The 15,832-nt window shown below is 43.5% G+C and overlaps 1 protein-coding gene across 3 annotated transcripts in view; it reads right to left on the reverse strand.

Annotated features, from left to right (window-relative positions):
* UTP20 (UTP20 small subunit processome component) overlaps positions 1–6,803 on the reverse strand; it is a 107,626-nt gene extending 100,823 nt beyond the window's left edge. For all 3 annotated transcript variants that reach the window (XM_027855762.1, XM_027855761.1, XM_027855763.1), the window contains exons 1-2: positions 6,706–6,803; positions 4,664–4,744 (exon numbers count right to left, since the gene is read on the reverse strand). In XM_027855762.1, the coding sequence (XP_027711563.1) occupies positions 4,664–4,744; positions 6,706–6,750 (126 nt within the window). In that variant the 5' untranslated portion in view covers positions 6,751–6,803. The remainder of the gene's footprint in view (positions 1–4,663; positions 4,745–6,705) is intronic.
* Between the last annotated feature and the right edge of the window lie 9,029 nt (positions 6,804–15,832).

Below are 15,832 nucleotides of genomic sequence, written 5' to 3' on the forward strand. Positions count from 1 at the left end.
CCAAGCCTAATTAGGAACTAAAACTGAAGGGATGAGTAAATCAGAGAAAACACCAATTACTGTAAATCTAACTCTGTAACAGCTATCAGCAGAGACTGAAAGGTAAAAATGAATTTTCTACAAGGAATACGTGAATAACTAGAAGAAATGAAACAAGACAAAACAAGGTAAAAAAAGCTCTTGGGGGGGGGGAGCTAGGTGGCACAGCGGATAGAGTTCCAACTTTGGAGTCAGGAGGACCTGAGTTCAAATCTGACCTCAGATATTTGACACTTACTAGCTGTGTAATCCTGGGCAAGTCACCTAACCTCAACTGCCTCACCAAAAAGCAAAAAAAAAAGCTCTGAAGGAAAAAAATGGCAAAAAGGAAAAGTAGCTTATATGACAAAGTGGTAAACTCTCCCCAAGAAATGGAATCCCTGAAAATTAAAATGGACCAGATAGAAGTCAATAATTCCCTGAGAGCAAGAAATATCAGAATAAAATCAAGAAACGGAAAAAAATCATAAAAAAAAGTAAAATATCTAATATCAACCTGGAAAACAGATTAAGAAAACATAATCATTAAACTCCCCAAAAGCCATGTGCAAAAAGCAAAACAAAAAACAACCAAAACTAGACACTATATTTCAAGAAATCATAAATGAAAATTGTCCAGATCTATTAGAACCAGAAGGTAAGGAAAAAATAGAAAGAAATCACTAATCACCTCCTGAAAAGAAGCTCCAAAGGATTATCACTACCAAAACCCAAGCTCCCAAGTCAAAGAAAATCTCAGAAACACCCAGAGACAGGATGCTGTTCAGGTACCATGGAATTAATGAGGATCACATAGGACCTAGCAGCTTCTAGTAAAAATGACAGAGTTCAGAATATGACATTCCAAAAAGGAAAAGATACCAGCTTATAAACAAGAAAGAATATTATCTAATGGACGGGAGGAATAGACCTTTAATAGAAACATTCCTGATTAAAAGCTCAGTAGGAACTTTGAAATACAAACTCAAAGGTCGAAAGAAATGTATAAGAGTAAATTCATGAGAGCAATTAGGAGCAACTGGCTGATGATATAGTGCTAACATTCTAACAAGGAAGAACAAGTATCTCCTCGAGAATCCCTGCAAAGGGGCCTGAGGGAGGCAGGGGGTCGGTGCTGTTCTGAGAGTCTGAAGATGGGGAATGAAGGAAGGTTTGTAAAAGATGTAGGAAGAAGGTAGGACCTGTCATTTCTTCTAAGAGGGATGCACGAGGAGAATATACAAACCTGGAGATGGGGCTGTGGGGTGAGGCAATTGGATGAACCTCACTCTTATCTAAAGAGGACACAGGAGGGCCTATATCAAAAGACAAGCAGTCCTGTGTAGAAACACATCAAACTGAAAGGGGAAACAAGCAGGGATGGGAGATTGAGAGGGGAAATTAGAGAGAAGAGTCACAAGCTAAAGAACTCTCCTGATCCTGAAGGGAGGGAAAAGGAGGGAGGTAAAGGGGACTAACGACAAAGAAAAGAGCTAGAATCCAAGGGGATAATAGACTGGAGAATAGTTGGATAAACTGTGGCAGACATATGTGTGTTGCGATGACAAGGATTTTAGAAATTCATGCACAGTATGAACTGACAGAGTGAAGTGAACAGAACCAGGAGAATAATTTGCACAGGGACAACAGTAACATTGTAAAGACAAATTCTGAAAGGCCTAAGCGTGTCCAACCATGTGTCTGGAGGACCAATGATGAGGCCTGCTAGCCACTTCTTGGCAGAGAGGTGATGGACAAAAGGGGCAGAATACACATCTGTGGACATGGGTTCATTTTGCCTGAGTATGCTGTGGTTACGGTGTTTGGTTTTCACACACACACACACACACAGATACACACAGACACACATACACTCTCTCTCTCTCTCTTTTTCCATTTCAGAGGGAAGGAGAGTAATGTCAAAAACAGGGGACCACCGTAACATTGAAAAATACACAGTTCATTGTAAAGACTTACATGAACTGATGCAAACTGAAATGAACAGAACCAGGAGAACGTTGTACACAGTAATGGCAACATTGTGAGATGAAGAACTGTGAAGGATTTAGCTATTCTCAGCAATACAAAGATCTAAGATAATCCCAAAGGAATAATGATGAAGCATATCATCCATCTCCAGAGAAAGAACTGACTTTGTCTAAATACAGACTGAAGCATACTGCTTTTCACTTCTTTCTTTCATTCTTTTGTTGTTGTTGTTTGAGTTTTCCTGTACAAAATGACTAATATGGAAATGTTTTACACGATTGTACATGTATAACCTGTATCAGATTGCTTGCCATCCCAGGGAGGGGGAGGGGAGGGAAGGAAGGAGGGAGAGAATTTGGAACTCAAAACTCTTTTTTTAAAAAAATGTTAAGAATTGTTTTAACATGTAATTGGTGGAAAATAAAATATTTTTTTAAACGCACAGTTCAGAAGAAAGCACAGACAAGCAGGACAATTTTGAACTACATATTTTTTTTTTAAATGCAAGGAATTAAATGGACCATTTCACATGATGCTCTGCTATGTGTATGGAAATGATCTTCTTAGATGTTCAGAATAAAAAAAAATTTAAAGAAAATTATGTGGTGCTTTTAATGATCCTGCATCAAAAGCCTCTCTTTGGCTCTGATTATTTTCCCAATGATATCATCCAACTGAGATTTATGGCACACCACACAGTGGGCAGAATCAAAATGACAAAAAAGCCAAAGGAAGGTGGAGAGGCCGACAAAGGCTCGATGGGATCGAGTCCAGGCTCCACCCCTTTCTACAAGTAGGACTCTGGTCAAGTCACTTCCCTTCCTCAACTGTAAAATGGGGGGGGGGGTGGGACTACATAACCCCTGGGTCCCTTCCAGCAGAGTGGAAAGCTAGGTCTGACACACACCAGCTGGATGATAGACAGTCACTCAGGGTTATCCTCTACAACACGGGGACAATAATGCCGGCGGTACCTACCCCCCAGGACTTTTGGGAGGATATCACAGAAACACAGATTCTCACAGCTGGTCATCAAGCCCCATCGACCACACTGCCTACAAGTAGTCAGCTAGGCTTTGCCTGAAGGCCTCCAGTAAACGTGTTGAGAGAAACCTGAGAAGACTTGCACAAACAGACACTGAGTGATATAAGCAAAACCAGGAGGACAATTTAGACAACAACCACAGTGATACAAAGGAAAATCACTCTGAAAGACCAAGTTGTGTCCAATTAAGACTGCCCAGGGCGGATAGCAATCATACTTCCTGCCTCTTGGTAGATAGGACGGACTGGGGATACAGAATATGAGACACGTCTTTGGACACAGCTGAAGAACTGACTTGTTCTGCTTAATTAAGCCCCTTCTGAGTAGGACTTATTTCACTGATTGTATTTCTATCCCCAGTACTTAGCACAGTGCCTGGCACGTTGGAGGTACTTAATGAGCCCTTGTAGATTCAGTGATTTATAGAAATGGAGAGAGGGAGAAATCAAATAGAGTGCCCCTGTAAGACTTATGGGCTACCCAAAACATGTGCTAGTTAAGACTCAGAAATATTTTACGCTGTCTACTCTTGTTACAAGACAGGCACTTGTTACAAGGAAGGAGGTTTTTTTGGAGGAGGAAGGAAGGGAGGAAAAGAGAATGAAGGACTGCTATAACAATGCAAAAAAAAAATCCTATCATTGAAACATTTAAAACACAAAACGAAAAAATTCAGAAAATGATAGGGCATTTTGTTACTACTATGCTGAATATGTATTTTTTAAAAAAGAAATTGATGGTAACAAGTTCGTGGTTTCATATATATCTTTTCTTGTTCTTTGTATATTTAAAAAGTTAATACTTGTAGATAACTGCTGAATTTGTAACCAAAACAGGGACATTTTTTTCAAAAAGACCACCGGTGAGAGAGAACCTACTATCTCCTGTGCCAGTTCATTCTATTTTGGAACGGAACTCTAGTCCAGCCGTCTGGGGTCAAGCTGGGGAAGGCGTTTCTAGGGGGTTGGCATTAAAACTCAGAGAGCAAACAGCTTCCCCAAGGAGGGACAGAAGAGGGGAGCAGAAGACAGAAACCAGAGGCAGCAGCTAGGTAGGATCCTGGGGAATTGAGGTGTGAGGAAAGGACGGACCATAGGATCAAGTTGGGGAGTTTTTTCCTCCTTGTCTCAAACCTTCCACTCTAGAAAGGAGATCTATACCACATAGAAATTATTCCTCAGCCTAGTATAGTGGATAGGGAGGGCCAGAAAGTCCTGGGTTCAGATATTGCCTCTGGCACATCCTGGCTGTGTGACCCTGGGCAAGTCCCTGAATTTTTCAAAGGCTCAGGAAATGAAGTCTCAGAGTTAAAGAGTGTAGCAGATCTGCCTCCTCAAAGGGTGTCTCCACACAGGGAATTCCTCACAACAGATAAAATCATGTAAGTTTCCAAACCAAAAAAAAAAAGTCAGAGAGTTGGAAACAACCTGAGTAGGTCAAATACTATGCAAGCTCTGAAACACAGTATAAAACATCGATCGTAACAACCACCCTTCATTCTACTTGGTCAAAATACGATCAACCTGAAAACTCTTCCATATACACCAATAGCAATCCATTTCCAAATGCCCTTCAAATAATGAAAAGATTTGTCACAGATGACATTTTTACCTCATCATAACTGGCAGTCCTATCAATCCGATGGATGATATCGATATTAACGTTCCCGAGACGTTCAGCAAAAGTAAGAAACTGAAAACAGAAAACATATGCGATGGTTACAGACACATCAAACCATCAGGAAAACACACAACACTGGTTTGGGGGGCTGGGATTATATGCATGGGTTTGGTTTCATGAAATTTATTTATCTGAAAATCTTCTCTCTTAAGGAAGCACTGCGGTGCAGTGGACAGAGCAAGCCACTTGGACTTAGGAAGTCCCAAGTTTAAATTCACTTTGGACACTTCCTAGCTGGGTGGCCCTTAACCTCTTTTAACCTCAGTTTCTTCATCTGTAAAATGGGGTTAATAACAGCACCTACCTCCCCAGTTTGGTGAGGATAAAATGAGATAATATGTGTAAAGAGTTCTGCAAACCTTAAAGCACTTTGTGAATACTAGCTATTCTCATCAAAAATAATCATAAAAGTTCCTACCTCCTAAGACTGAGGATAAAGTGGGATATTTGTAAAGCACTTTGTAAACCTTAAAGTAGTACATAAATGCTAGCTATTACTATCAATAATAATAATGATGATGATGACAGCACCTACATTCCAAGATTGCTGTAAAATGAGCTTATTTTTAAAAGCACTTCGCAAACTTTCAAACATTATACAAATGTTATTATTACTAAATAACCATAAGGGCTCCTACTTTCCAAGACTGTGAGGATAAAATGAGATATTTGCAAAGCACTTTGCAAATCGTCTGTACGTAAATGTTATTATTAAATAATCACAAGTGCAGCTGCTTGCCAAGATTGTGGGGGGGAAATGAGATATTTGTAAAGTATTTTGCAAACCTTAAAGCGCTATATAAATGCTATTATTATTATTAAATGACCATAAGAGTGCCTACCTCCAAAAATTGTGAGGATAAAATGAGGTAATATTTGCAAAGCACTTTGCAGACTTTCTCTATATAAATGTTATTATTATTAAATAATCATAAGAGCGCCCACCTCCCAAGACTGTAGAGGTAAAATGAGGTAATATCTGTAAAGCACTTGCAAACTTTCTCTATATAGATGCTATTATTGTTAAATAATCATAAGAGCACCTACCTCCCAAAACTGTGGGGGCAAAATGAGGTATCTGTAAAGCACTCTACACACCTTAAAGTGCTACATAAATACTGTTATTATCAAATAACCATAAGAGATCCCACCTCCCAAGGCTCTGTGTGTGGGTAAAATGAGATATTTGTAAAGCACTTTGCAAACCTTGAAGTGCTATACAAATGCTAGCTGCTAGCTACTGCCCTCATCAATAATGATTACTGCACCCGCCTCTCCAGAGTGCTACAAAAATGTCATTATTTTCATGCTCAACGACAAACATCCCCGCCTTTGCGGTGCTTTCCCTCTTTATTAATATCTCCCATTCCTCCGGTCCGTGACTACCCTAGCTGGGGATTGCAAGAACGTACCCCCCCCCCGCCCCCGTTAGATGGGGAGCTCCCGGAAGGCAGGGCTGTCTCCGGGAGGCACCTATTAGGAATAGCGGGGTCCCAGGCTAAGGTTCCGGCCCTGGGCAGCCTGGAGGAGGCACCCCCTTCCGAGGGTCCGGCCGGTAGGGGGAAGCTCCCTGCGGGCAGGGGCACGAGGTCCCCGGGACAGGAGCTCCCACCAGGCTCGGTGCATAAATAATGAAAGAGCCGAGGGGAGGAAAGGACCCGCCCCTTTAGCCAGGAGGGAGTCCGGCCCTACGGAGGGGGAAACTGAGGCGGGGGAAGCCCGAAGCGCCGCGCGCAAGGACCGGGGCACGCAGGCCCGAGCCCGGGGCCGGCAGGGACCCTGAGAGGCGACGCTCCCGCGACCCTCCCTCATTTTAAGGGCAAGGACACGGAGGCCCTGCGCCTCTCCCCGCCCCCTGCCCGGGCCCAGCCGCGGCCGCAGCCCGACGGAGGCCCCGGGGGCGCCCCCAGCCTGGCCCGGCTCCCGCCCCTGGCCCCCGCCCCGGCCCCGGCCGGCCAAGGCCCCGCGCTCACCCGGTACGTGTTCTCCGTCTTGTGGGCAAAGGGTTTCGGCTTCATGGCTGCGGGGCCCGGGAGGCTCCGCGGGCCCGGGAGCCGCACTGGGGGAAGGGGGGGCGGGCAGGCCGGGAGGGCGGGTGCAGCGACTGAGCCCCTAGCGCTGCGGGGGGTCCTAGCTCACGTGCGCGCCTCAGCTTTGGGCGCCGCCATGACCGCGCGGGAGAGGGGCGGGGCCGCGGGAGGGACGTCACGTGGGCAGGCGGAAGCGCGCGGACGGGGCGGGGCGCTTTCCCTGGGAGGGCGGGAGAAGGAAGGAGGAGAGGGGCGGGGCAGGGAGGGAGAGCAGAACTCATTCCGTAGCTTGTACCTCGCGCACGATTTGCTCGTTCTAGATCTAGCGCTGCAGGGGATCTCAGAGACATCTAATGCAACGCTGTCATTTTACAGGCGGAGAAGCTGAGGCACAGGGCGGTTAAATGACCTAAAATCATAGACCTAGAGCTAGCGCTACTAGGGTCCGCAGAGGCATCTAGTGCAACCCCCTCATTTTACAGATGGGGAAACTGAGGCACAGAGTGCAGAAGTGATGCACTATGGCTCACCAATAGCAGAGCTATGATATGACCCTGGTTTCCCCAGCCTCAGCCCCATAACTCTGTACCCCATACCAGGTTGTCCTCTTCTACTTACTTTCTGTGTCACGTATAAATCTTTTTACTAGCTTTCTTCCTCCTGTTTTCATGTCTATCCTTTGCTGATATTGCTCTGGCTGCTTCCTCCATTCCAGTCATGCTAGGATTCCCTCACTCTGACCCTTTGCCCCCACACCTCCAGGTTTCCTTTGCAAAAGGGAAAACCCCAGGGCTTCACAGAAACCTCAAGGGACTATGGGATTATCACAAATAAATGAGTGAGCACAAAGCCTGGACGTCATCATCTATGGAGTTCCTTGTTAGGAGGGGTGCAGTGCAAACCCAAGCTATGCTTATCCAAGAATCATGACAAGTTGGTACATCTGTAGTTATCCTGTTTCAGAATGAAAATCAACCACATTCTCTCTCTCTCTCTCTCTCCCTCTCCCTCTCCCTCTCTCCTCTCTCTTTCCCTCTCCCTCTCCCTCTCTCCTCTCTCTCCCTCTTTCTCCCTCTCTCTCTCTCCCTCCCTCTCTCTCTCTCTGTGTCTCTTCATATCCTTACCATCAGTTGTTTTGTGGTCATTATGCAGAATAATAATAGTAATGAGTTATTTTGGAAATACCACTCTTATTTTCCTATTTTCACTAAGTGAATCTCAGTTTCCTGCTCTGTGAAATAAAGGGGTTGGAGATGATGGTCTCTAAAGCTCCATCCAGTTCAGAATCGACGAACTTCTGCATTCTGTAGGTGAGAGAATGCATTCTAGGCATGAGGGACTGCCCAGTTCAAAAGCAAGGAGTTAGGAAATGATGTATTGTATCTGAGGCAGAAAGAAGGCCGGTTAGAATGTATAGTATGTAAGAGGGTGATAGCGTAAAATCCAACGTTGAAAGGCTTCAACTGCCAAATCAATCAATCAATCAATATTTATATTAAAAAATTTTATTAAAAAAACATTTATCTGCCAGGGTCTGAGAATACAAAGACAAATTCCAATGTCTGAGTTCTCATCAGTTTGGAAGTCCCCTCCAAACTTGCCTCCCTGTCCGGTCTGACATTTGTCCATCATTTTTCTACATCCCCCGGGGGACCACATTGGAGACCTCTCTTGCTTTCTCTTGATGTAACAAGATGCCAGTGGAACAAGTAGATTGCCCCCTGCAAATTGTTCCCCTGTCCCCCTCCTATCTCCTTTGAGTTTATATGCTTGTGAAATAACTTCCTTTACTCCATTTCTTTTTTGACATTTCTTATTGTTTCTATGGAGCAGCTGGTTCATACTTTTGATGTGCTTGTGTGATACTTATTTTCAATTCTTCAGAGACCATTGTGTTCTAGCCTTGTAGCAACAGAAATAGCTACATGGAGGTTGCTTTATTGTTGCTACTTGGCTGTAGCCCCTATTTTTTAAGATAAGCCCTTACACTTTTGCTATTTCCCTGTAAATGTTGCTAGTTATAACTTCCGTGTTAATAAAATTATGACATGCTCCTGGGAGCATACTCATATAAAATCTGATATACTGATCTCTATAGGCAAGTGCATTTATTATACATTTAAATCTCCTTCTTAGGCAATTCAGTACAACAGACGTTTAATAAGACAAGAGGTTAGGTATCATAGTAGATGGAGAGCGTCTGAGTCAAGGTGACCTGAATTCAAGTCTTGCATCTTACGTGTATTGGCTAAGTGACCTTGGGTCAATCATTTAACTTCTAAGAGTGCCCTGGCAACTGAGCTGCAGATTCCATTGTTATTCTGCATTGGGAGGAGTTTCCTCAACAACTGTTCATTTCCTCAAACACAGGTCTAGACACCCCCTGCCCCAACCCTGAAACGAGCAAGGTAACATAGTAAAGGCTAGGGATATAAAGATGAGTAACACATTCCCTGCCCCTGAAGACATTCTACAAGAGGCAAGAAGGGGAGAGAGAGAAAGGAAAAGGAGGGGGATATTAACCTTGACAGATTTAATCTTTCAGTCTTTACTTTGGGGAAAGTAAATCTTTAAAGATAAGGTAATCTTGATGTTATAGTTAACTAGTTCAACTTGATGTTCCCCTCTCCTCTTGATTAACTTGCCTCTTTGTCCTCCAATGCCTTGGCAAGATCCCAACCCCAGATTCCTCTCCATGGCACATGCTTCCCCCACTCCTTATAAGAGGTTGCTAGATAGAGCTGGAGAAATCCAGGCTGTGGCCACTGTCTTCTGATCCCACCTGGACCCCCTGATGCTACAAGACAATCTTTTTACTCTTCAAATCAATCAGTCAACATTTGTTGTGCACTACTAGTTGTGTGACCCTGGACAAGTCGCCTAACCCCAATTGCTTCACTAAAAGACAAACAAAAAAAAAAAAACCCCAACATATATTATGCACCTTTTATGTGCCAGGCACTGTGCTAAGCACTGGGGATACAAAAAGAGGTAAAAGACAGTCCCTGACCTCAAGGAGTTTATAATCTAATGGGAGAGACAACATACAAACAACTATGTACAAAAAAACTATAGACAGGGAAAAATGGAGGTGATCTCAGTGGTGGTCCCAGAAATTCCATGATATAAGGAGCCGTTGAAGGAACTGGGCACTTTTAGCCTGGAGGTTTCGTGATATTTGGGTGAGAAGATTGGACTTTGAATCTAATAGAATGTCACTCAATCAACATTTATTAAGTACCTCTGACTACTAGGTATTGTGCTAAACACTAGGATACAAAGAAAGTAAAAAACAATCCAGGCCCTCAAGGAGCTTACAATTTAAGGAGGAGTCAACATGCAAATGACTATGTACAAACTGGCTATAAACCAGATAAATCTCCTCTAATGAATTCTTGACTGGATTCCCCACAGGGGTAATTCTGAATTTCCCTTTCTCTTTCCTCCTCAGAAGCTTTGCCTCTTACTTTATACTGTGAAAATTGAGGCCATTTGACACCATTCCCTTTTCTCCTCTCTCTACATTTCAAAAGTTCTTGATATCATCCTCCATCCTCTTTCCTTTCATTTTGGTCTCAGAGGTGACCCTCCTTGCTCCTTATCCCTCCCTGTCTCCCCCAACAGCCTCCTTTCTCTCCCACCATCCCTCCAGGGTTCATCCCTCTCTGTGTCTCTTAGACTCTATATCTTCCTCTAAAGCTTGGCCCAAGAGCCAACTTCTTTCTATTTGAGACCTTTCCTAATTTCCTCCAGCTGTTAATACTTCTCACCACCAAAACCCCAAAACACTTGTATTTACATTGTACATATTCACTAATGTGCAGGCGTGTTGTTTCCCAGGAAGTGTATCCTCAGCACCTAGCAGCACAGGGCTTGACATACGTTGGGTACTCAAAGATGCTTGTGCTCCAGGAAAATTTGAGGCACAGAGAAGCCAGAGGTAGCTAAGGTTAGCACTGAAAGCATCCCAACCCTCACTGCCTTACCTCAGTATTATTTAGATGATTGGAGATACAATAACTGAAGAATATGGCCAGTCAAGGAATGACACCTGTTTTCTTCTAAAGGAGCTAGAAATAGGAAAGTGTTATCACACTCTCCTGTTGATTAGAAACTGGGTGAGTTTGGGTGAAGCTCAGTCAGCTGGTCTATAAGCCTTTATCAAGTGTCTACAGTGTGGCAGATGCTGTGATAAGTGCTGGGGGTACCAAAGGAGATATAAGACAGTCCCTGCCCTCAAGGAACTTACAGTGGAATGGGGGAGACCACAAGCAAACATATACAAAGCAAAAAGCAAAGAAATATATACAAGCAAGCTATATACAGAATAAATAGGAAACAATTAAGATGGAAGGCACTAGAATGAAGAGGGACTGGAGAAGGCTTCCTGTAGAAGGTGGGATTTTAGTTGGGACTTAAAGGAAGCCAGGGAGGTCAGTAGTTGGAGGGGAGGAGAGAGCATCATGAGCATGGGAGATAGCCAGAGAGAATGTCCAGAGTTGAAAAACAGAGTGTCTTGTTAATGGAGAGAGCTAGGAGACCAGTGTCACTGGAATGAAGAGTATGTGTCAGGGAGTAAAGGTGTGAGAAGATTGGAAAGGTAAGACGAGGCTGGGTTATGAAGGTTTTTGAATGCCAAACAGAGGATTTTGTATTTGATGCTGGAGTATGAAAGCAACTGGGGTTTATTGAGTAGGAGGGCCACTTGATAGGATGTATGCTTTAGGAAAATCACTTTGGCAGCTGAGTGGAGGATGGGTTGGAGCAGGGAGAGATTTGAGTCTCTCTAAACCCACCAAGAGGTCCTTGAATAGTCCAGGAATGAGGCGATGAGCACTTGCACTGCAGTGGTGGCCGTGTCCAAAGAGAGAAGAAGGCTTTTCAAGAGATATTGCAAAGGTCAAATGGACAGGCTTTGGCAACAGCTTGGAAATGGGGAGTGAGAGATAGTGAGGAGCCCAGGATATCTGCTAGGTTGTAAGCCTGAAGGACTAGGAGGATGGTATTTGCTCTCTACAGTAATAGGGAAGGTGGGGGTCATCTCCAGTCATCCTGATCCATATCTTGCCACTGGACCCAGATGACTCCAGAGCAGAAAGTAAGGCTGGTGACTTTGCACAGCCCTCCCTCACTTAAATCCAGTTCATGTGTGAGCCATGGCGTCACCTCCCCAATGTCAAGGTCCTCTTCCAGAATGAAGGACAAACAACAATAGGGAAGGGGGTAGAGGTTGAGGAGGGTTTAAGGGTCAAGTTCAGATTTGAACATGTTGAGTTAAAGATGTCTACTGAACATCGAGTTTGAAATGTCTGCAAGGCAATCAGAAATATGAGACTGGACCTCAGCAGTAATGTTAGGGCAGGACAGATAGATTTGAGAATCATCAACATAGAGATGATAATTAAATCCATCAAAGCTGATGTAGTATAGGAGAAATATACTAAATAGAAGGAGAATCAGTAGAGAATGCTGTGGGACACCTATGGTGGCTGCGACCTTGATGAGGATCCAGAAAATAAGACTGATTGGTAGGTAGGAGGAGAACCCAGAGAGAATGCCCGAAAACCTAGAAAGAAGAAAGTATCAAGGAGGAGAGAGTGAACAACAGTGTCAGAGCCTGCAGAGAGATCAAGAAGAATGAGGATTGAGAAAAGGCCTTTGGATTTGGGAGGTAAGAGGCCATTGCTAATTTTGGAGACCGTGATTTCAATGGAATGATGAGGGAGGAAACCAGATTGTAGGGGGCCAAGAAGAAAGTGAGAGGAGAGGTAGCCTTTTGTAGACTGCCCTCTCAGAGGGTTTAGCACAAAGGGCAGAAGGGATACAGGATGATAGTTAATGGGAATGGAAGGATCAAGTGAGGGTTTTTGGAAGATGTTAAAGACATGGTCAATTTGTAGGCAGTAGGACATGAACCAGTAGGCAAGGAGAGATTGAAAACTGCTAATAGATCGGGGATGACAAGAGAGGGCAATCTGTTGGAGGAGATGGGACTGATGGAGTTGCTTGTTCAGGTAGAGGGGTTAGCCTTAGTAAGGAGTAAAGCCACTGTATCAGGTAAAACAGGGTTAAAGGAGGAGAAAGTGCATCTGAAGGACATGAGGAAGAGGGAAGAAAAGGCAGTTCACATCAAATGGCCTCAATTTTTTTTTTCTTCTGCAAAATATGAGACAAGGTTCTTAGCTGAGAGGGTGGGTACAGGGAACCATGGGAAGTTTGAGGAGGGATGAGAAACTGAAGTGTGGGAGAGGAAGTTGATAAGGGAGGAATAGTAGGATTCTTTAGCTACGGTGAAGGTCAAGTTGAGTTGTGTAACGTAACTTTGTAGTGGAAGCAGTTACATGATTTTCTCCACCTTCCCTCAAGAGCATGGGTGTAGGAGTGAAGGCAGCAGATGGTGGGGATGACCTGAGGCTGAGGCTTGGCCAGGCATAGCTGGAGATATAAGGTGGCCAAGGACTCAAGAGAATAGTATGGAATTAAATCAGTTCGCCAAGGGATCAAGAATGGAAAATAGAGGAGACAGTGGCTGCTACAGGGGAGAGAAGTAAGGGGTCAAGGATTAGAGGTCATGATGTGGTTGAAGAATAAGGTTTGGTATGGGAAGGCAGAGGGAGTTGGAAAGCCAAGAGAAAATGGTAAGGGGATTTCAGAATTCTGAAACAGAATTCTTTAGACTGGGAGCTTTGTTGTTTTAATTTTTTTTTCAACTAACAAACATTTATTTTTCTTTCTCTCCACCTCCTCTTTCCTATCCCCTCCCCAGAGCTTTGTAAAACTCTCTCTTGTTCCTTCTTGAGCTAAAGGACACGCAAATCTTCCCTTTATCCACCAGGTGGCCAGTAATATTGGTGCTTAGCTGCCTAACTGATATTTCTCCCCAATTCAGTCTAATCTAATCAAACCAATCCAATAAGTCTTTTTTAAGTACTCACTATGATAATAATTTATGTAGTTATTTAAGGCTTGAAAAGACTGGTAGCATGGTACAGTGGTTAGAGACCTGGTCTAGGAGTCAGACTTTCTTGGGTTCAAGCCCTGTTTCTGACACTTAGCTATGAGTCTTTAAGACTTAAGTGTCATTGAAGGTCTCTATCTGAATTAACAGGAGTTCCCTATACCAACATAACCGTCATCCTTCGAGGCAAAAAGGTGTGCCTGCATATAGCTTAGCATGCCTTATCTCAAGCTTAAGTCTCAGAGGATACAAAGGCAAGTGAAGAAACAGTTCCAGCCCTCAGGGAGCTTACATATCAGCTCCACTGCTCTGCATATAATAGGCACTCTGGGGGGAAAAAAGTTTATTGAATTAAGTGATGGAGAAGAGCAATTTGCTAGAGCAGAAGGGGGCACTAGGGCCTGCAAGTAAGTATCCCACTCTTAATTTCACTCCCCCCCATTTCTGAGTGGACAGCTCTTTGCACTTGGGATTTCCCAGCTTTAGCATCCTGGATACACCTAGGTGAGGGCCCTCAGTCCTGCCTGGTCAGTCAATCAGTCAGTCAGTCAATAAACATTCATAAAGCCAGAACTTGAACTCCATCCTTCATTACTCTCTCTCTCTCTCTCTCTCTCTCTCTCTCTCTCCTTCCCCCAGGCCCTGAATATTTCTTTGAATGAATTCTTTCATTAGTGAAACACATAATGCAATTGTGGCGTTTGTCATTGGACAGCTAGGACACAGTAATTCCTAGAGGCAGCCTGAGATGCTCAGTTAGGCTTAAGGACTTTAAGGTAAAAATTTTAACACTACAAGAAGTGGCTGTCAATTCACTACAGGAGAGAGAGAGAGAGAGACAGAGAGAGCTGAACCCAAGCTCTTCTGAACCTCAACCCAACTTGGTTTTGTAAACCAAATCCAAACAAAACAAAACATGTTTATTTTGACTTTGACTCAATCACAAAATGAATTCTTGACCTTGTGACCACTGACTTCCACCCTTTTTTCTGTCTTGAGTTTATATATGCATGTATATATGTATGTATAGATATGTATATGTCTATGTATGTATATACACATATATATTCATATATGTATACATACATATATATATGAAATTTTGACTTTTGAGACTTGGTACTTGGAACTATTTGCTTTTGGAATACAAGGTAAGGCTCTTGCTTCTTGGAAGGGTTTTAAAAATAAACCCAGAAGTTGTGGAAAGTATGTTCTGTTTATTGATTCTTTTCGGAGCCTCAGGAGTTGGAGGGTTGGGTGGAGAGGGGCAAGAACTGTTTGAAGGGAAGAAAAGGTGTGAGGAGTGGGGGGAGTTCTAGTTAACGGGGCCTCTGGGCCTTGAACAAAGAAGCTTTGTCAAATCCCGTTTACCCAACAAAAGCTTCCAGGTTTTTGGCCGAAGGGTGGGAGGAGGACCAGAGAATGAAGGTGTTATGGATCACAGGGCGTTCCAGGCCAACAAAGCATCCTTCGGGTCAAAGCAAGCTTTCCAAGTCCCAGCACACGACTGTCCTTTGTTGATCTAATTTGTTTTTGTTGATTCCCGAACTCTGACTATCCAGATTTCAACCAAGCATATTGGTAGCTAAGATGGAGAAAAGATAAATGATGACCGTCCAAGGAAATGGAGGATTGTATTGTTTGCTCTTGCTTGTAAATATATGCTCTGCTACTCTATTAAGAAAGAAACCTTTCTTTCTTACTTGCTTTTTCCTTTCCTTTCTTTCTCTCTCCTTTCTCTTTTTTCCTTCCTTCCTCTCCCTCTCCCTTTCCCCCTTTCTCTGATTAAATCAAGAATAGAGATTAAATTACATTGAATTTCTTCTTGATGGGAAAGTAGCTAGGTGGTGTAGTGGAGAGAGGACTGGGCCAGAAGTAAGAAAGACCTGAGGTCAAATTTGACCCCAGACACTTATTAGCTGTATGACCCTAGGCTAGTTGCTAAACTTCTGTTTACCTCAGTTTCCTTCTCTATAAAGTGAGAATAATAATAGCACCTACCTTACAGGGTTGTTGTGAGGATCAGATAAGATCATTGTATGTGCCTTGCACATAGTAAGCACTTTATAAATATTAGATTTTATTAGTGGGTAAAACCACTGCAGTTTGAGT

This window comes from Vombatus ursinus, unplaced genomic scaffold, assembly GCF_900497805.2.
Source record: "Vombatus ursinus unplaced genomic scaffold, bare-nosed wombat genome assembly UNPS02011334.1, whole genome shotgun sequence".
In the NCBI taxonomy this organism is placed as follows: domain Eukaryota; kingdom Metazoa; phylum Chordata; class Mammalia; order Diprotodontia; family Vombatidae; genus Vombatus; species Vombatus ursinus.